This window comes from Vipera ursinii (assembly GCF_947247035.1).
Source record: "Vipera ursinii genome assembly, chromosome: 3".
NCBI classification, from domain to species: domain Eukaryota; kingdom Metazoa; phylum Chordata; class Lepidosauria; order Squamata; family Viperidae; genus Vipera; species Vipera ursinii.
In genome coordinates, this window is record NC_139516.1 from 162,551,281 (window position 1) to 162,574,545 (window position 23,265).

The 23,265-nt window shown below is 33.5% G+C and overlaps 1 protein-coding gene across 4 annotated transcripts in view; it reads right to left on the reverse strand.

Annotated features, from left to right (window-relative positions):
- PTPRM (protein tyrosine phosphatase receptor type M) overlaps positions 1-23,265 on the reverse strand; it is a 488,223-nt gene that overhangs the window by 49,618 nt on the left and 415,340 nt on the right. For all 4 annotated transcript variants that reach the window (XM_083358729.1, XM_083358728.1, XM_083358727.1 and 1 more), the window contains 3 exons: positions 21,768-21,855; positions 17,223-17,299; positions 14,065-14,101 (listed from right to left, as the gene is read on the reverse strand). In XM_083358729.1, coding sequence (XP_083214855.1) covers positions 14,065-14,101; positions 17,223-17,299; positions 21,768-21,855 — 202 coding nt within the window. The remainder of the gene's footprint in view (positions 1-14,064; positions 14,102-17,222; positions 17,300-21,767; positions 21,856-23,265) is intronic.

Sequence of the window (23,265 nt, forward strand, 5' to 3'; positions counted from 1 at the left end):
GCATTGCAATCAAATCTTCAAAAGCCCTCTTTGGTGCCAATGGAGTTTAATTGGCACATGGAGGGATATTTTTGAGAGCTGTTGCTCGAAGAATCAGCTAATCACCCCTTCTCTAAACATTATAACTCCCCATTGAAAAGTCATCTCATTGATTCGGCAATCACATTTTTAAAGGCTCATTTGGTCCTAGTGAAGGCTTTTAAAGAGGTGTGCTTTGGATGGGGAAAGAGCCTGCTGCATATACTTTCTCCATGGGTATCTTCTGCCTAAAAATCAATGCACACTTGTGTGAATAAAACTTTGCATGTAGATTAGAGATCTCTATGTGAATGGCTCTAGTTAGTCACCCTGGAAGGCCCCCTGGGCTGGCACTTCTGTACACTTAGCAAGAGCAAATTCAATTACACTAATTTTGAGGATCGTAGAGAAATGCAACAGATTGATTTAGGATGCTATATATTTAATAAGCCTCTGTTGTCATTTGGTTTGATGCACTGTTTCCTCTTAATATGAAGAGTTGACTACTGAGGTTATTTTCTCTAATTAACAAGGCTATGAGGATTTTTAAAATACTATTCCCACCATCTTTCACGGCAAAACTTCCTAAAGGAATTCCCCTCTTTCTCTCAGTGGAAATATAATAAACAAACATGCTAGTATTTTATGAACAAAAATTTGTAAAATAAACAGATTTCACCTATTTAAAGGCAGAAGAGAAAGAACACCCTGGTCGCTAAAGATCTAATTAAAAACAGACACAGAGTCTCATAAAGCATTGTGTGGAGAAGACTGGAGCTTCCTCTGGCTTATCATTTCTGCATTCTAATCTAATAGAATGGCCTTGCACTCTTGTGGCTGACCATGGAAATTATACACCTCAGAGAGGTATAAATGGATAGACAAATAGTATCATTACAAATTATTTAGGGCTGAGAAGCATTCTAAACTGGGCCCTAAAATGCTCTGGCAACCGATCTAAGATTGCTGTTATATCTTCTAATTGCCTAAACTCTGCCAATAATTGAATAGCTTTGTCCTGCAGCAGCTTCCTAACTGTCTCTAAAGGCAGCCCACTTAATGCATGTTATAATAAACTAGCCTGAATGGAAGCAGTCTGAAATGATGAAGCAAGAATGCTGATTTCGCCAATCATTCTCTATTCTAATTCCGTAATGAAACCCCATCAGGCTCTTTCTGCCCCCAGATCAGATCAGAAGCCAGATCGGAATGGATCCAAAAATTCAATATCATTTCGCACCCCCTGGGGTTCAGAGCTAATTTTCTTCAGTATCTTAGTCGGGAAAGATGCACAACATACTGGGTAATATTTATCCATAATTTAGAGTTCTATATTTTAAGCAAATGTTTAACTACAGCTTCTTTAAATGTGGTTGGAACTTACTGTCCCTGATTAACCATCTCTAAGGGCCAGATGGTATGCTTAGCCCTGGAAGATTTTTAATTACTTGGAAGGGTATGATTCCAAAGATTTTAACTAATTTATCCGCATCATCAGGCTCACATGAGGAAATAAGTTTTTGACACAAGAAAATTTTCAACTGATTGTATTTCCAGTTTTAATATTTCTCTTGAGTTTGCACTGTCGATCTAATTAGTCCAATTCCCAAATTGCTCTTTCTGAAAGTGACAGATTTTTGGAGACGGTTTATTATTTTAATAACTATAGAGAAAATTGCTTAAATGCCAGGCTTGACAATTTTATTTGCCGTTCATCTTAATGAGGGAAGTGAGCTGGGGAGAAATAGTACCTCTGGTAATAACCCTGTTATTTTGGTGGGTTCAATTCACATATGCTCAATGCATAGAAGTTTCAATTAAATCTCTACACACAGAGAGAATACACAGGAATTAGCCATAAGCTGATTTAAGGGATGTGTAAGTAATTATTTTGTATTATAGACATGCTAAAGGAGCCCACTACTGATAATTCTGTTTTTTCCATACACCAATGTCCTAAAATACAGACATGTAAAATTAGTCATGTATATTAATTATTTGCAATGTACATTTAGAAGTTCTTTTAAAGATTTCTTGTGTGAGAAATATTTTACGAGTATATCCTTTCACTCTACTCTTCTAAATGGTGATCTACTTCCTTCAAGTTAGGCATATTATTAAGATTATAGATTTTATTGTAAGAAAGCTGCTTAATTAAATATTTTTGAAACTAGTATCAGGGTGATGCTGTGTCTTTCTTTTTCAAAAGGCACATTACGGAAGTGTCTATTCAGAAATTACAGACAATGTCACTTCAGTAAGAAATTCATTGTACATTCTTCTTCTTCATTATATTTGTTAGTAGCCACAATTTATTTCACTAATTTAACTGCTGAGTAGCCTACACAAATCAGTTGCTGCTTTAAAAAATCACTTTGCTCTTTGCACTTTTCTGCATATATACTCATGTTTGTTTAGGTGACAGAAATTCCTATTCTTTGCTTATGTGTACAGGATTATTCAGAACTTCAATGTAATTCAAATTAATGCTTTTGTCCTAAATGACTGAAATTTGTGCCAGTTTAGAGATTGGGTGCTCTTTATCTCCTTTATCTATTTATTGCATTGAAAAATTAGAAATGTTCACTTTTGATTTTAAATAAACCATTTAAAATCAGTAGTAATTATGTCTGAATATGAGAATTTTTAGACAATAAAGCAATCTTAACTCTGATTCTGTTTTGTTTTCACTAAACATAGTTCAAACAAATGATAATTCCTGAGTTTAAACTTTGTGGAGTTCTGCAGTATGTTTAAATTGAAAGATTATCATCTGTTCTTTGAGGATACAACCAAGTTGGAATGTTGCTGCATCCATGTAGTAGAAAAGCCTAGTTCCCTTTTATGTCTGATATGTTGCCAAATATGTATGAAATACAACCCTAGATTTGGAAACAGAACTAGTCTCAGTAGAAGCAATCTTTGCCTAATATTTTTTTCATAGTAGCCAACTCAGCTTCTTTAATATTATAAGACATATCCAGATCCCCATGAAAAATAAACCTGGAGAAAAACTCCAGTTCTGTTTCTAATAATAGTTAACACCTTTAATTAGATCAGATGCTTCACTACAAATGACATACAGTGTAACTTTTCAAAATTGAATCAACCATTGCTAAGTCACTGGCATCCTCTGACAATTAAAATACTGTAGGGCATTTGGTTCTCTCTGAGGCTTGTTTGTTTTCTGCAGACATTTCATTACCCAACTAGGTAACATTATCAATGCTCGAAGGGAGACTGATGATGTTACTAGTTGGGTAATGAAATGTCTTCAATAAAACAAATTTAAAGAGCACCAAGGACTGTCTAGGTTAACCCTGATTTACTCTTCTATTGATACTTAAAGTTACCTTCATAGAGAATCTAATGCAGAATGTATGAGTGCAAGCTTATATGAAGGTGAACAACAAAGACTAAACATCTTTCAACATCTTGTTGTACTTGGGCTCTTTTTTGAAATATAAGATTTTAAATCCTACAGCTATGTTAAGATATGTCAACTACTTAGAGTTGGTTATGATTGGAGCAGTGTATAAATGTGGTTAATAATCAATCAATCAATCCAGTTCACATTTACAATTTTAGAATCAAACTATGATCTTGAACTTGATTCTTGAAATACGAATTTGACTCTGTAGGGCAAAGGTTCATGTAATCTGCCACCTTTGTGCCTGTATTTTTTCTCTTTCAGGTAACGCTGCTTAGAGAAAATGGTATCATTGCCATTTATTAAAATCCCACTATCTATACATATTCATTATAATCTTCCTTACAACTTCCTACATAGTTGATCATTTATCCATGAGAATTAAGGCATCAGGCTGGAAACCAGGAGATTGTGAGTAGTAGTCCCACCCTTGCATGAAAGCCAGCTGTGTGATTTTGAGACAGTCACTCTGTTTCCACCCAACCCATTTAATTGGACTGTTGTGGGGAAAATAGGAAGAGGAAGGAATATTAGGTATGCTCACCGCCTAAATATTTATAAAAAAAAATAACACATTTTTACATTTAAAAATCATAACCATGTACATCTGATGAGCTTGTAATTGTAATCCCTCTTAAAATAAAATGTTTTAGGGAAACAGGGATGCAAATAACCTACATTGCTTAATTACATGTTAAGATGTGCCCAAGAGCAAGAACATTTTAAAAATACTATTAAACTTGTATTTACAAAATCCACCTACGTGCCCAGTTAACAATAATTCATTAAAGTAATTTGTTAAATCCATACACATTTGAAAATACAAAGAAAATATAAGGTTGCAAGGTTCAAGATTTTTTCCTCCCCCACTTTCCCCCCTCCCCTCTGGGTCCTCTACAAAAGGAGCAGATCTATTAAAATTAGGTAACTATTCTTCACAAAATCAGTATCAATAGTTGGGAGCACTCAGGGCAACTATGTTTTCTTATAAGGAATTATTTAGTGAAAAAGCTGTCCATTCTTAAGGACATAAATTAGCCATTTCTGCAAAAGTAGTTTACAGGCACACTCCCCTAGCCAAACCAATATCTTCAATTTCTTATTTGAGCAGAGTTATCAATCTCATACTTGAGAACCAGTTCAGTGTAGTGGTTGATGTGTCGGGCTAGAAACCATAAGTCTGTGAATTCTAGACTGTCTTAGACAGGAAGCCAGCTGATGACCTTGGACCAGTCACTTTCTCTCAGCCCTAAGAAAGAGGCAATGGCAAACCATGTCTTTACCTTGCCAAGAAAATTGCAGGCCTTGTCCAGGCAACCTCTGAGAATTGGGTATGATTGAACAGAAGAAGAAAAAAGCTGTCTCATATCTATGCCTGAAAACCTCTTAATTATTCTGAAGAAAGAATCACTGTTACCTAATTATTTCAAGTTATGACTGTTCAAATAATGTTCAGGAATCAGGGAGACATAACATTAATGCACCTATATATGTATAAATGGAAGTGTCAGTTAGCTTTGGGATTGCTTGGCTCAGAATATAGCTCAAAAAATCTGATTCCTATTCTTCAATCAAAATTTTAATCAAACTAGCAAACCACTTGAAATCCTTATTCCCATTTATCAGTCCTTCAGTCCAACTGCCCCTTAGCCAAGCCAATGCATTTTCAATTCCCTGCCAGCATACTGCTGCTACTTTGATGGTTTCTTTCTTGAATATGGTATTGCTGCAATTTTGAATCAAGTATCAGTACTCAGCATTGGCTAGGAAATTTAGAAGTCTTACTCCTATTCTGTTTTGTAGTAGTAAAGATAAGATGCAGAAACCAGATAAATTAACAGATCAGAAGATGATGACCAGTTGATTCGGGAAAAGAAAATTCTGTGTAAAAACACTAGTCAGGTATAGTAAATTTTCCATATGTGGGACTGATTAGAAATAGCTCATATAAACCAGTCTATTTCCAGATTAATGTGAAGAAAATATACTTTCATTTGTTTTAAGCAAGATAGAGGTATTTGAACAAATACAATTCATTGCGGGTTGCATTTTGGCACGCTAAAGCTTCCGTTAGAAAGCCCGTGAAAGTAGTTAATTGGGGACTGTGATTTATGATACATTACTGGGGTAGGAAGTTCAACTTTCTAACACTGTAACCTTTGGGGGAAAAATCAGTCTTGGGTTCACCTTTGTTCACGCCAATATTATGTAGCCAAATAAATATGTTCCTTAAGGAAATATTTTGCCTTGGAGTTCTTTTTACTGGTCTCATCTATCAGAACCATGACACAATGTATAGACTGCACTTGCAATGTACAAAAAGTCTTTGATTTATGATTGTTCATTTAACATAGATTTAGCATAGTTTCAATGTTGACCTTGGAAAAAATGACTTACCACCTGTCCTTGAAGTTGCAGTCATCCCCACAGCTACGTGGTCACAATAAAGGAACTTGGCAACTAGGTGGCATTTACAATGGGTACAACATCCTGTCTACCAATCTAATCTAATCTAATCTAATCTAATCTAATCTAATCTAATCTAATCTAATCTAATCTTCCTAATTTTTGACACCTTCTTCACTGTAATCACAATCGTGATTTGTGACCCTCACAGTTGGCTTTTGATCAGCAAAGTCAACTGGATTTGCTTAGTGACTATTGATTAATGATTGCGGTAAAAAACTGGTTGTGAAATTGAGTTGGTTATGTGATGACTCGCTTTATAACCACACCACCGTAAGACACACATTCTGGACTCAATTGTGCTCTTAAGTTGAGGACTATTTATATGAACTAGAAGAGCAATATGGTGTGAAAATTCAAGAAAAAATCATGGGGAATGGCAATTGCTCAAGGTATCATCATAGGCATTGTGCTCCAATTTCATACCAGACTATGTATAGCCAAGGACAGTATAGCAAGGGAAAAAGAACCATATGCTGTTTTCCTTAATTATGCAACTGAGCCCATGGTATCATCCAGTTGGCTAATAAACACTAAAATATCAGAAACCAAGTAAAATAATTCTGTAGTAATGCTTCTGAATGACACATCACGGTTGATGGTATTACATGTGGCATCTGTCACCTAAGCATTTTTAAAAATGTAGTTCCTGTACATTTTATAGTAATTTCTATACTCTGCAAAGATATGCAAATTTCTTTGCATATCATTTATAGTAAGTCCTGTTCAAATTAGGGGAAATTAAGCCTGCATGACTGGGCACTAAATTGTGTCATTAATCTTTAGGAAACAGCCTTTTCTGTGTAGATTTATGTTTTGGGGAAATATATGTCATAGATCATGCTACAAACCGGATCCTAACAATTAGCACGTAAGGGTGGGGAAAGAAGTAAATGATGTAATATAATTTTGCAAGGCTAGGAATCCCAATAGCTTTGGTAAGAACTGGATCAAAGTATCCTTCCAAGATAATCCATCTTTTTTTTTTCCTTTCTCAAGTCGTATTTTTTAGCCATGCCAATTTGAAGGTTTAGTTCATGATCTTATAGGAATGAATGATGAGAGGAATTGTCTTCTTTAAAATATCATCTGCATTGTCTCCTCACTCAGATTTCCTAAGCCAGACAATAGTAATTAAAATTATCTGAGGAAGGAGATTTTAATGAAGAACTTTTAATCTATTTATTCTGAATTCTACTGGAAACCAGCAAAGTCCTTTTGTAGTCAGAATATTCATGGGAAAAAAAGAAAGCTAGCTGTCGGTCTTTGAAAGTAATTCTCTTCTATCCTATTTTTCTTTTCTACTTGACATTTTTCAAATTATTTTCTGACATCTGAATAAATTATGACTCTGTCACTTGTCTCGACACAGAATTGAAAAGCATTAAAGAGCAGGTAGGGGCACAGGATTTATTGTTATCAAAAGCTGAACAATTTTATTCCAGAGACTTAGGATGGAGGAAAGAGACACTAGAAATACTTTAGAAGCCAAGTTTAGAGTACAGTCCACCAAGTTGTGCTTCAGTGCAGCCTTGACTAATTACATAGGTAAGACTGAGGAGTCTGTCAGTGTGCAACTAAAATAAACAGCAAGGCTTAGAATCAGTTATGCTTAAGCTTATTCTCAGATACTTTATGGGGACATGCATTATTTTTATGCTATGAATCTAGTGGCAAACCTTCTAACAATGAAGTCTGACACATATTATAAAGACTCTTCAGCACATAAAAATGATAAACATGACTGGTGGGTTTTTTGCTACTCTGAAAAGGAAGTAAAGTTTAAGACTTCGTTAGAATTGCATACTTCACTAGGATTGGTAATTGTATTCAATACCACTTTCAACACAATGTTTAGTAGGCCTAGGCAAATCAGTTCTGATTTGATTCAAATTGGGGATTTGAATTCAAAGAAGGCATGATTTGATGTGAACTTATGAAACGAGTTCAAGGCCAAACAGATTTGATCACACTCATAACATTCAAAATTCTGGTAACAAAAGATTCAAGTATACTGTGTAATTGGAACATCAAAATGCTCTGAGCTGCTCATTTGTTTTGACAGAATGGGATAATATTAGCAGGGATGGAATATCCTTTGTTGTGAAACATCATCCCTACCCCCAAGTATCACTCACTGCCTCACTGCAATAAATTTCTTTAGTATTTTCTTTTTACCTCTTAAGAGTGATCTAATAGGGATGAGGAAAGGACAGCAGGACAATCTCCAAAATGTGCAGCAAATACCTAACATGCTGAATGAATGCAGTGAGTCTCCTTAGAACTAAAAATGTTTAAAACTTGCTTAAAACTATTTTTTTACACTTCTACTTACTCTGCTGGATGTCAGGCTTTACACAAGATGCTGAAGAATGACCACTGATTTGCCCTTGTAGATGATAAAGCTTTGTTGTGTTTGATCACTAGATTTTCTGTGATATTTTCTCTCAATAGAATATTTAATATTTTACAAAAATAACTCTTCTTAATTAATTAAAGCAACTATTCTTCTTACTTTGATCCTTCTAGAAAATTGGGTATTTTTTTAGCAAATTCTTGTAGAACTTTTAAGTGCACAATAAAGTAGGGCCAAGTCTTAATTGAAATGCTTCACAGAATAATCCTTATTAATTCCAACCCCAATATAGTGCATTTGCTTCAGTTTTCCTCAGTTATATACTCAACTAAACAGTTTTATCCTAATGCTTTCAGAGTTTCTGTAAAAATTATGGGGACTGGGGGCATGGTACCACAAAAGACTTTTTCTCCCTTCCTTCTTTCTCTTCTCTACATCAGTTTGATTGTCCTTGGTATATAAAATGATAATGAGAGTTAGACACATATCTGGGCAAGATATTTGAGAAAAGAATCTGAAAAATAATGGAAGAATCTGGACATGAGATCACTGTGACAGAAAAGAAGGATGGAGAGAAAAGCAGAAATACGGAAGGGCTATCTGTAGACAGATAAGAGGAATATGGTGACAGGATACTAAAACAGGAAAATTTAAACACAGTTTTTCACTAGTTACTATCTGGAGAGGATAACAGTGTTAGAAAAAGTATTATAGCATCTTAGCGTGTCAAATTGCAATTTCGAATTCCAGCTGCCAACAAAATACATTAGAAACAGAGCTCAAAATGTCATTTGATTTTCTGAAGCCAAAAAATACATGACATAGTAACCAAAATAACAGTATCTAAGTCATTTAATTAAAAGTTCTGAAATGTGATTCTTCTTAATGTAACCTTATGGAATACTTAAACTGTTAATGCATGATCTCTATGGAGAGTTTCCACAGCATGTGTCTCAATTAGTATGCAAAACTGTGGATTATTAACCCAGTAATACGATTGGCTAATTACTATGAACAATATGTATACTTTATTTTAACCAGGCAAGATTCCAACATTTGGGACTTTAAAATATCCATTCCATATATTTTTCTTGTTTGTTATATAATTTAAATGCACAGATAATGTCTGAAAGAACTTGTATTTTACACACTGAAAAAAGAGTAATCCCTCAAGACTGAATTTTAACAAAATCTAAATCTCAGTTTAATTCGACTTAATCTCTTTGCATATTTGTGTTTTGTTGAAAAAGATAACATTTAAAAACCTCCAGAATGATTAAGATTAGGTAGAACAGCATTTCTATATTAAGAACTAAATTTTCATGTACAAGTTTTATCTGAAAAACCAAGTAACCGATTAGCAGATAAGGAGCATCAAAACAACTACAATTAGAAATGACTCAACAGAGGTCCCTTGAAAGCCCTTTCAATTTACTTTCATTAATAAAAACTAATTTCCTAACAATACTAAAAAAATAAGCATTTAATATTCAGGAAGTATTTAGACGTGACGTCGCGCAACATATCAGGACGGTTTTGCCATTGGCGGCAATGGGGGGGCGCAGCTTCCGCATGACGCATCCAGCCCGTGGACCGGCAGTTTGACACCCCTGATTTAGACTATGGAACTGCTAGAATGATCTCCCAAACCTCAGTTTCAGTAGCAGTTGTACATAAGAGCCTTCTTTGCCATTGCAATTGCACCTACCCTTTGGAACATCTCTCCCCCCCCACCCAGAGGGAGTTCAATTCCAACCCTCCTTACCTTCTGTAAGAGCTTAAAGACCAGGCTCTGCCAGTTGGCTTGTGGCTCCAATATAGGGTATCACATTTATTTATTATTTATTTATTATTTAAATTTATATACCGCCCTATTCCAATAGGACTCAGGGCGGTTTACAGGGAAAATTAAAATGCATAGTATACAAAATTAAAATGATGAGGTTTTTAAAAAAATGATGAGGTTTTAAAGATCTGTTTGTAGACAATGAGGTGAGACATGAGATGAAGAAATTGTTGTATTTTAAAGAGATATGACATGCTGTTAAAGTTCTTTATGCAGGTAGTCGTCAAGTTACAACCACATCTTGAGTCCAAAATTTATTTTGCTAAATGAAACTCATTTGTTAAATGAGTTTTGCTCCATTTTATGAATTTTCTTGTCACAATTGTTAAGTCAATCATTGCATTTGTTAAGTTAATAACATGGTTGTTAAGTGAATCTGGCTTCCCCATTGACTTTGCTTGCCAGAAGGTTGCAAAAAGTGATCACATGATCCAGGACACTGCAACCATCATAAAATAGTCAGTTGCTAAGCATCTGAATTTTGATCGTGTGACCATGGGGGATGCTACAATGGTCATAAGTGTGAAAAATGGTTGTTAGTCACTTTTTTTCAGTGCCATTGTAGCTTTGAACAGTCAATAAATGAACTATTGTAAGTCAAGGACTACCTCTACGTGTAGTTGAAGGGGTTAGGGTTGAAGGGGAAAGTTATTTTATATAAAATATTATTTTACTATTATAATCTGTATTAATCTGTGTAATGTAATTTTCAATGAAATTATATGGGGGGAAAAAGAAATGACACTCAGCTCTTTGATAAAGTGATTGGTGGGACTTATGACCTAAATGATTAAGCATACCAATGATTTACTAGCATAGACAGACACTAATTAATATGGGAAGAAATAAGCATGAAGGATACTAAAGAGAATTTAAAACTGAAACTACTGTATGCTGCTAAAAATGAGATATGCTTCTGCTACAGGAGATACTGCTTGTTTTATTTTTGTGGTTTATTATTAAGTATCATTAAGGTGAACATTATTTGTATGAAATATGCAGTTATGGCTTAATGCAACCTTAGGATATTTATGGTTAGCTTTTAATGAAGATGAACAGAGAGCTGGGCAAAGGTAAAAACTGTTACAATTGAAGAAGTCCTTAAAATGATTGTATGTCTTATCACTTATTAAAATAATGCATGGTTGTGAAACAGAGCTAAAGCATGGGTTGCCAGCTCTAATGGTTACAATTATATCATAATGGATAAACATGTCATCATACTTTTGTTTAAATTATTTAATTATTTCATGTCATTACTGAAGTCAACTTATAATGATGTTATATGTTTAATAATGAGAATGATTAATAGTCCTGTTTTTTTCTCATTATATGAAAAATATCCAATGATTAAAAGAGGGTGCCTATATTTAGAATGACTTTCTTTTACAACTTGAGTAACTGCAATCTAAGACATTTGGGCAAAGGTACAAAAACTGATGATCCACAGGAACTACCAGCCTAATATCTCAGATACTATTTTCAGGGACCTCAAAAAAAAAGTCTGATCAAAATATAATTTTAACATAACACAAATGAAGACTTATTTAAAATGAATGCTGAATGATCATGTAATTGCAAAATTAATTCAAATATAAATGAAACAAAATCAAATTTAGCATTTGTATGGCCACTCCCACCACAAATATTGTATGTGGACCTCAGCCAAGTAAAATCACACTCCTTGTTAAAGGACAGATAGGCCTCCAAATTATATACAGCAGAGATGTCAAACTGCTGGCCCACGGGCTGTATGCATCACGCCGAAACTGTGCCTACCCCATTGCCGGCAATGGGGGAAAGTTGCGATACGTCGCACATCACGTGATATTGCGAGTTTGGCATGCCTGATATACAGGTAGAACAAAAAAAATTAAGCACTATATTTAGCTTGATGACATAAATTAAGTTGTCACGTGATTAAAATAAGAGAATTGGTTTTGATTATTTTAGAAAGAATCTTAGAAAGCTAAATATAGAATTTTACTTCAAAATAGAACAAAATTTTAATACCTGAGAAATTAGAAAACTTGGGCATGAACCATTCACAGCCATATATTTTACACACAGTCATACACACACACACAGACACACACACACACACACACACACACACACACACACACACACACCATAGGTCAGAAGGAGCTTTGGGAAATAGCTACAGATTCATATCCTGGACATAAACTGTATCAACTCCTCCTTCGGGACACCACTGTAGGGCATTGCATGCCAAAATAACTAGACACAGGAACATTTTCCCCTCATTTCCACTGAATTTCATCTATATGATTTCAAGCGGGCCACAATTCGATAGATAATTTTTTGATTTTTATCTAAGCATGTTCAAATTCCTTCAAAATAAATGCTTCATGAATATGTCTATAATGATGTACAACTCTTTCTAATGTCTAAATAAGAATTTATTTATAAGAGAAAAGATGGCTGAAAGTCATGCTCTCTCACTCAATTGTGAGGATGAATTAAGCCTCTCAACTTTAATACATATGTTTTACTAAATTGATCAACACTAAATTTGCTTATGTGATCATTGTAAGCCTTTGTTTTTGTGGGGTCATTGATCTGTATTCAACTAAAGAGCTTTGTTTAAACTTGTCCCAAATGCGTTTAAGAATCACATTTTTTTTCTTTTTAGGTAGGATAAAGCTGACTATAATACCTGCAAATGACATAAATTGTTAGTATACAGAATGATGCAGTTGTCTGTTGGTGGCAACACTAGCTTATAAAATAAATACAATTGTTTTGGAAAAATAACCCATCTTTTATTCATTTTCTGTGGGAGGAGATGGAAACTTAATTTTTCTGGGGACCTGTTGTCTTTCTTACATAAACTCATTAAAGAATAAGACAGCATTAATTTAATAAAAGTGTAAACCAGATCTTTTCAAGGGAATAAAAAAGGAATCTCTACAGATGTTAACAGTTGTTTTCAATAACAAAGACTTGGTTTTAAATGAATTTATAAAGTATTTTCACATATGTAAACAAGTCTCTTGTGGATCTTTAATTTTGCAAATTCCTGAAATTCTGCTGTTTGTTAAATACTCACTGTCATCATAATCTATCTCTCTCTTTCAAAATTCTAAGGAATGTACTGGGCTACAAGACTGAACAGTTGTGTTTAACAATGATGAAATCAGATAATTAATCAATCAATATCATGGTTTGTATCTTTGAATACAGAATGATTCTGACACAGTTGTATCTCAACTAATCTCTGAAGCACAATTATCATTTTGAGTAGCATAGTGTAACAGAAAGTAGAAATAATGCTATGTGCTCATTACAAAGAACTGGAAGGTCTTTTTTATTACAGAATAGAAGAACAGAGACTATTCTGGTAAATTTAAGATCTCTCTCTCTCTCTCTCCTGGCTATTCACCTGCACATTTGATCTATTACTGTATGCTTTATTCTCTAATCCATAGGAATGCAATACCTTCAAATACTGATAGAGGAGAATATCTGTAGCTCAGGGTTGCCCTGTGGAATTGTTGCTGCTCTCTGAGCTTGGTTCTTTTCTTTCAGACATCTCATTATCCAACTAGGTAATTTCATCAGTGCTAAAAGGGAATGGGGTTTGACAGTGCAAATGCCACTCCCTTCTAGCACTGATCATGTAACCTAGTTGGGTAATGAAACATATGCAAGAAAACAACCAAGCTCAGAGATCACTAAAGACTCTACCTTCAAATATCAGCTATAATATTATTTTGCCCAACCCTTCCCCCATGGTTATTTTTTTTTAAATATAGCATTTGGAGACAGGGGAGTAATGTTTAAAAATTAAAACACCTGATGAATTGGAAGTTTAAAATATTATGATTTACTATAATTTAAATGAATGCAAAATATTTACAGGGATGCTAATCATTTAAAAGGAAAAACACAATCAAATAAATCATAAATGTACATTAAACTTACCTTGAGTAGCAATATAGTGATTTGGTCGATGATAGCCCTGAAATATTTAAAATATTTTGTGACTTGCTTTATCACATATACAAGATGAGAAATGTAAACATTATCATATAGATTTTATTTTGCTATAAATCTCTAGAGATCTTAGTAGCAAGCACTATTTTAAATAGTAAATAAATAACTGAAATAGTAAATAAGTGAAACATGACCTCAGTGTGAGAAATAATGTTGAAATTAATAGTTGTCAATGGAACTGTGCAAAGTAATATTTTAGTAGCTACAACTGCAGTTTATAAACATGTAAATGATATCTGACTTATCATATTGACAATCTTCACAATCGCAATATAAATTGTCTGTATATACTGTATTAACAGGAAGATTAATTGTTGTATCACTAAACATAAACTCCCTTTTGCATCCCACTTTTTGAATATATTCAATGTTTCTGAAGCAGAAAAGATATGCTTCAGACTGTATATCTACATATAGTTTTATAATTTATGTATTTGCATAATTACAAATTCATATATAATTGCAAATGAATATATAACTAAAAATCTGGTCTACCTAAAGGTCATTTTAATTGACTTGCACACAATGAATCTGTAAATTAGAATTACAGACTGAAATTTCAGTTATTCACAGCAGTATCCTATTAGTTATATGACTTAAAGTTAGTACTAGATGGTCACAATCTTTTGCAATTCAATCCTTATGAAATATTTTCAAATTGTCATGGTTCACAAGTGGAAAAAACATTTCATTGAATGCATGCACTTGGATTGGTGGCTCAAATCAAGTTGGGAAAAAAGATAAAACAATTTATATTTTTTCCTAAAAGTCATAACATTATTAATATATATTGTGTGAGCAGACAATTTTAATAATTTAGATTTTCTGTTAGGTAATTAAAATTTATTTGGGTCTAGAAGACATTGTATTTTATATTTTAAAAATTAGTATTTTAATAGCTCTGCCATACTTTGAACATACATCCATGTAATTATAACATCAGTTTTAAAACTGGTTTAAAATATAAATAAAATACACAATAAAAGTCTAATAATAATAATGAAATATATATAAATGTAACCAAATCACTAGGGATTTAATGATAGTATTCATAATCAGTAACATGAGACAAAAAAACATTTAATAGCCTCTGAAAAACTTTTTAAATGTTCCTTTAATTATTTTGCTAAGTAAATTAAGGGATTTTTTTCCTGTGACGAAAGAGAAGAAAATGTAGAAATATTTATACAATGATTAACACCTATAAATCATTTGCTATTCTATGGAGTGATTTAAAGTGGCTTACCATGCCATTAATAATTTACTAGAGATACTCCAAACTATATTAATTGTCTTACTATTAAAGTAGCTTTAGTATTAAACAGTAAGGAGAAAACAGTTAAGAAACATTAAATAATGTATTATGATTTAGCTGAAGCACTACAACTTATCTTGGTAAATAAACTATTAAATTAATAATTGAATTACAATTTAGTTTCAAACAAATTAGTTCAAAGCTGGATCCAAACTCAGCTACATTTGAGAGTACAGCTATTTAAATAAACGGACTTTAATTAGTCATGACTGCTGTGGATATCTTCTAAGTATGATTAGGATACTTCCAGATAGCAACTCTTTCCATTTCCTGAGTTGTCTAATTTCCCACTTGAAATGAAACAGAATTTGTTGACTATTATAGCTAACCAGCATCCTTTTCTGTGAGACTGTAATGCTTGCATAGTCAATCAATATACAATATGTATTTCATAACCAATAACCAGAGATGTCTTAGCCAATCTCTGTTCAATCACTAGGAAGCAACCAAGTCTCTCTGCCACTTAACAACAATATTACAGACAGCTGATGTTTCTGTAAGGTTTCTTGAAAATGGAAGTTTGCAAAAGTCTTGCAGATGAGTAAGAACACTCAGGTACAAGCAATGGTGCCAATTAATTATGAATTAATCTGCTATATGAGTGAAGTTGTAGCAATCTCCTGAAGTATGTATCCAACATAATAATGTTGAGACTGTTTAATTAAAAATGAAATAAACCCTTCCAGTATAAACAACAATATTCAGGAATATACAGGATGTACCAAAAATCAAGCTCAAAAGGACATCACAATGTTTTATTATTTTTCCCCCCCAGATAAAATCTTACTGTACTTAATGCTTAAAAGTCATGGGTCTTTGTGCTATAATTGTTGTACACCCTGACAATCTTAGAAAATGATAACAAGGAGTCTCTAAGGCAAAGGTGTCAAACTCGTCACGTGATGCAACATATCGCAACTTTTTTTGCATTGCCGGAGCTGAGGTGGGTGTGGCCTCTGTATGATGCAACTGGCCCATGGGCCGGCAGATTGACACCCCTGCTCTAAGGTATAAAAAGTCAAGGTAAAATATAAAATATAAAGTCAAGGTAAAATATAAATTCAGATTATTACATTTTGGAACAATACATTATATGCAAAAATATTTGAAACACTTTGTAGGCTGGGACTTAAATGACATTGTTTTTTTAATATTCCTTCTTACTTTTGATTCTTTCAGTCCAACTACTGTCTCTTACAGAATTTATTCTAATGTAAAACATTAAGTTAACATAATGCAGGATGAACAAAGAAGCAATCTTCAAGAATTAATTAATCAATATACATATTTAATGAAACATCTTGCTTGCCTCAGAAGTTCTAGTTAACAGAGGCAGATCCCATTCTGAAGGTTGCTTAAAATTAGATGGATGAAGAGACATTGCAAGCCACTGTATTAAAAATTATGGAGTTCGATCACGTTAATCTTGCAAACAGCTTCTTTTTAAAAAAGGGAATTACTATATTCCAAGCCTTGACAAAAAACTAAAATTAATGTTTCGAATGAGGACGGGGACTCTTAAAACTTATGAAGAAAAGTAGCCAGATAAAATTATTGTGAAGTTTTTATTCCATAATGCAACAGTTTTAGGAAATGAGCTATTTAAATTTCATATGAACAAATCTTTGGTACATTTAATGTCAAACGTGACAACTGAAAACTATGAGTTCTCATAGTATTTAACAACTGGCAGCAGCTCTATATGTATTATCTATTTTTAAAAAGGCATTAAATATTTGAACAAATTGTTATGTTATAATAGTATACTTACATCAATATAATTTCCATTGATGTAGTCTGAGTTTAATTCCCCTTCAACAGGCTGCAGTCTCACTCGAGAATGATCATCTAAAAATCCCCACAAAAATAAATTAAATAATTTGTATTTTGCTCAGTAGGCATAAAATATCATTGATTAGTTATATTTGTATTGGAAGGAATACCAATTTACTTGTAAAGATATATTTTGATCTCTAATATTATCATTAGTTTAAAAAGGCTGGTTTTGCTTTTGTATGAACACAAATTAAACTACATTTCCGGTTTTTTTTAGTTGATATTTCCCTCAAGTACAGAATACTTTATGCAAGGAAAAAACAAAGAACTATCCAACCTTATGTATGCATATACTAAAAGATTACTTTATAACAGATCTTAGATTGAATTGCTGAGTTAATTGTAATTTTAGGTTGACCTGTCCTTTAAATAATGTTAAAAGCCCATCATTTCCTAATTCTTACTATTTTTTATTTGCTGTGCTTGGTGGACCACAGCATTTCTTCCACTGCAATATCTCAAGAAGATGTTTTAAGAGTTTCTTGAATTAGTACTCTACTCGTATATACCACACAAAGATTGTTCTGTTAGAAAAAAATATGGGCTATAGAACAAAATGGGAAGCAGAGAATAATAAATGATATTGTTAGGGACATGGCTGTTCTGTTCCTGAAATGATGTGTCAGTCAAGCTCTTCATATAAAGTATAAAAGACACAGACAGATAAATCCTATTTTTTCATTGTTTAAATCTTTTCTTCAGGAAATTTGAAAAGGAAATTGGTACTGAAAAAGATGGACTTAAATTAAAATGTATGTAGAAATAAATGACAAATACAGACAAAAATTGTTCTATCTTTCAAACTATGCTTCCCAATTTCTGTTGTGTCACATGTGTATTGATAGACAGACAGACAGACAGATAGTTTATATATCCACATTCCAAAAAGGCAAGTCTAGGAATTAATAACACCTGATTAAATTTATTTGCTATCTCATATTGTGTTTGTGTATATATGTATATATAATGTACATACTAGTTTCCCTCAGATACAGAAACATATATATACACACACATACACACAGAGGCTAGTGATGAGATGGGGGAAAGTGATTACTTAACATGGAAAGTCCTGTTACAAAAGGTGTTAAAATTTATCAAGTACCCCTTCCCTATGAACATCTTATTTGATATTAATTGTTTGATAATTAATCATCAAAAGCCTGATAATTGTACTCCTTTGTATCTTCAAACTTCATTTTTAAAAGTTTTGTCTTTATCAGTTGAGTCTGAATATACTTCAGATCAATTAATATGGTTATATGAATTTTAAATATTTGAGAAGTTGCACTGCTAACAAGTGCTGAGTGATAAGGTATTCATTTCAACTATCTTTTAATATTTAGATAGGGTTGAAAGTTTTAAGTGATCTTTAAGAAATCTTTCTAACACTAGACAACATTATTTGATTGTTTCATTTGACTTATATCCTTCCTACCTTTCTAAGCCAGCATGCAGTCAAGATGACCCCAAAATAAGAATAAAAAAAATCCAATGTAAGTGTAATATTAAAATTGATGTAACCATTTCTTGACTAAATAGTCACCCTACTGGTTTCTATTTACAAACAGTTACTAAATCACACCAAAATAGATTAACTATTTAAATTAATCTGGTAGTCAGATCAATAGACCTTATAAGCAGCCAGATAGAATTTTGTAATTTGCATGTAATTATAGAATATTGGTGTGTAAGTAAATAACTAACAACACCATTCTCTAAGCCAGCTGGGAAATCAATTTCAGGTATTGTTTTTTTAAATAATAATAATACACTCTACATTGGAATTTGGAGAAATAGTCCATAAATCTGATAGAGATATCATCTGTTACTTGATGTTATGTTTTTCAGGCCATATAAATTAAGGTCCTGTAACAAATCCTCATAGCAATGTTTCCAGTTTCCTGCCTAACAGGCAGATAAAACTTTTAAAGGATTCTTTCTGGCAACCAAGACCATAAGAACATAAACTCCACTTTTGTGATGATCCTTAGACTGATTTATTTATAGATTCAATATTCATGATTTAAAGTTGCTTAATTATCTCTTATTAATTAAAACTCTGATTTAATTGCAATCTTATCTTCAGTTATATACATAAGTCTTATTATTATGCAGAACTGTTCTTCAATTTTCAGTATGTTTCATTTTAAGTATGGGATATAATTCATATATTTCTTCAATTTATAAGGAATAAAAAAGCTCATGATTTATATAATTCATTTAAAGTATGTTAATATACTTTATTTTATTTGATTAAACAATCTTACAATCTTGCAGCAATTAAATGCATAATTAATGATATATTGCCAAAGGAAAACATGCTTATTTTCCTGTTAGTCCATTGATTTAGTATTGTGGCCTTTCATTTTTGTTTACTAAACCTGTACACATAATTCGTAATTCTATCAACTCATATAAAATTCCCTTTCAGTTCTATTTTACACACGGTATAGGAGTAAACATAAATCTAAAAGCAGCTTTTGATTGTTTGGGTGAAAATGTGTTGGTGAGTTAGTGAAGGATATAAAAGTGATGACAGGTTTTGCTATTACCAAAGACCTTGGGAAAAAAGAAAAAAAGTGCAAAGAAACCCCCAAGTAGTGAAAGTGGAATGACTGCAAGAAGAGAAAGCATGAATCTAATTTAAAAAAGAATTAGAAGAGAGATTAGCTTCCCAACAGAGTGAACAGAGAGTATATATAAGGAAATATAAAAGCAGCTTGAAATACAGTGAAAAGGTATGTTATAAACTCACAGAAGTGAGTTACATTAATGGGAGATAAGATATAGTTTGTTTTGTGGACAAACTGAAAGAGATTGTGGATACCTATTGTGTAAGAGAATGGTTGTTGCAAGAAATGAAGAGAGAAAGATATTGTACAATGTGTATAGAGAAAATAGATGCTCTAGTTCTATAAGAGAAAGAGGCAGAGAAAATGCAAAGCAATGTTGATGGAGGCTCCAGCATAGTGAATGGAAATAAAAATAATGAAAAATAATGAAATCTGAGATGAAACTGAAGTGAAAGAGTGCTGGAGAGAATATTTACAGGACTGGATTACTGGAAAAATAAAAAGAGTGAATGAAAAAAACTACTGGGGAATTTGTCAAATATGCTTGGGTATGTATTGGCAGATATCAATTTAAGAGAATACAGCAGGGGTTGCCAACCCCTGGCTGTGGCTCACTACTGTGGCCCACTACCGTGCCATGGGAGAGATGGGCAAGTGCATGTGCATGAAGGTCCACTTGCGTTAGCGGAGGGCATTTACGCTTGCGAGCAAAGTGCCATTTGCTCTCCACTCAAGCGCCCTCCGCTCGCACGAGTGGAGCTTTGCACACAAGCACAAGTACCTGCTGCTCATGTGAGTGGAGCTTTGTGTGCGAGTACAAGCACCCTCCACTCACACTCCAAATGGAGCTATGTGTGTGCATGCATGCCTGCCATTCACATGCCCCCCCACTGGGCTGCCAAGCTGGAAAGATTGGGGATTGCTGGAGCAGAGGCTATGACAATGAGCAAAATTTAGGAATTGCAGTTCAACTGGAAGGTGTGCAGACCAGTTTTATTTCCTCACTAGGGTAATTAAAAATTTTATTTTTATTTTTTTATTTTTAATTCCATTTATATCCCGCCCTTCTCCGAAGACTCAGGGCGGCTTACAAGCTTAGCAGTAGCCTTCATTCAATGTATATGCCTGCTTATTAGGGCTTTCACCCCCCCCAAGCGGCATTATTACAAAGTCAGCTTAATTGCCCCCAACAATCTGGGTCCTCATTTTACCTACCTCAGAAGGATGGAAGGCTGAGTCAACCTTGAGCCTGGTGGGATGCGAACCTGCAATAATTGCAGGCAGCTGGTGTTACTTAAGGAGGCATCAGCCCACTGCTCCACCAAGGCTCTTTAAATTGTTGAATGAAAGACCATTATTGTGTTGATTTAGAAAAAGTGTATGAGAGAAAGTCAATACTATTCAGGGACTTAGACAAGAAGTTCCTTTAGTTGTTTAGTGTTTTTAGTGTATGGAAAAAGGGATGTCTACAATAACATTAAAGTATATTGGTGAGGGGCACATTTGTATGTGTACTACGGTAAGCAAATGATTTCCATGTTATTGGCAGATCCTAAAATATCTGTACAAATGTAAAGATAATTATATGATGTAACATACGTAGCCATTTTATACTTCATATAGTAAAAGCTGTTTTATCTTCCTATTTTATCCATACATCCTTTCAGAGCTAGGATAGAGAGACAATGCTACTCACTGAGTGCCATAGTTGACATCAGTATTCTAGTCACAAAGGCTTGTTACTTCCTTTATTTTTCTGTCTTTTGAATTCTTAAATATTCATTCATTATAATAAGTAGCGCTCCATTTTTACTCCAGATACATAGTGCTACATATCAGTGGGCAGTGTTGTCAGTAACTAAAAGGAGTTTGCACAGTAGTACAATTATACTGTCAACACTTACATGCAATGATATTCCCATATCTATTCTTCATGCGGTTCTCATCTTTTTTAGCTGAGTCCCATGGTGCAGACTGTCCTTCAAAGAAACTCTGTTAAAAAAAAGGGAGGGGAAGGAATGACATATTAAGGGAAAAAATATGTAGCAACAGAAATACTAGAGGGAAACACACACAAAAACCTTTAAATTATTAGGTGATAGACTGTTGGAATTTAGAAAATATCATAGCACAAAATATTAATTAGAGATGTGATCCTATAAAAATGATTTGGAAGAAGTGCTCCTGATCATCCAGAAGACACCAACTCTCTCCACTTTATTAAAACAGTCCTTTTCTTTTCATTTTCCTGTATGAGCCTGAAAAAAGTAGTCAGTTCTTTCAAGTTAACAGGGATCTTAAGAGAGCTGACACAGAGATGTGCTGTGTTTACAGAGTCACAAAAATACTTGAATGATTTTTGGGTGTGCATAGCCCTAATATAGCAGTTCCCAACCTTTTCTATACCCTGCACCCCTAGAACGCTTCTGATACATTCTCGCATCCCTTACAAAAGTTCAAAATAGTGACAACAAATTATGCATATACGCTATAATTTTGAAACTTCTAAACCCAAGTTTTCACACCCTCTGGAATGTTGTTTCACACCCCCGGTTGCGAACCCCTGCCCTAATATGTTACAAATACAATCTTCATAAACTTTCAAGAGAGGCAGAAGGAAAGGCAGACAGATGGTTTAGGAATATTAAATATTTACAAGATATTGAACAAAAGAAATGGAGTGAGTAAGGTGAGAGCTATCATATTACAGCTTGTAAAATAAACATCCTTAATCTGGTGCCTTTGAGATAAATTGAATTATAAAAGCCAAGCCTACTGTTATTGTTTAATATTATTTTTGTATGTGATTTAATTGTATGTTCTAAGCTACCCACAGCCAATATGGGAATGGATAATCTTAGTGTGTGAGACAGAATGCATTTATTCTTCATGGAATAATTTCCATCTCTCCCCACTCCAGGCCCTGGAGATCTTTAATTTTGCAGAATTCTGGGGCTTGGATGCAGTATTTCTATTCCTGCTCTTAAGGATGACTTCCTTTCAGGCACTTTGGTCATCAACCATAGGCCTCCTTTGGGTGGTTCTGCCAAATGAAGTTAGGCAGAAGTATATCAGAGAGAAAGATTTTTCTAGGATTCTGGTCAAACTCAAAGAATAATCTTTCTAAGTTGGCTTCTCAGCCGCCTGTATATTTTTCAGAAATCTAATATATTTATTTTCTTCCAGTTTTTTTTAGATTTGTATTATCTTGCACTTATGACTCTGGAGATCTGTATTTCATTTGCCATTTTCTTATGCATTTATTAGTTTTAGATTAAATGGTTAGTTTTAATCTTCTAATAAGTTTATAATTTACCCCAGGAGTTCTTATGATTGGGCAGATTTTCTATACACAATAATACAAATATAACCATATATCCTGAAGAGCTGCTTAAAATTGTC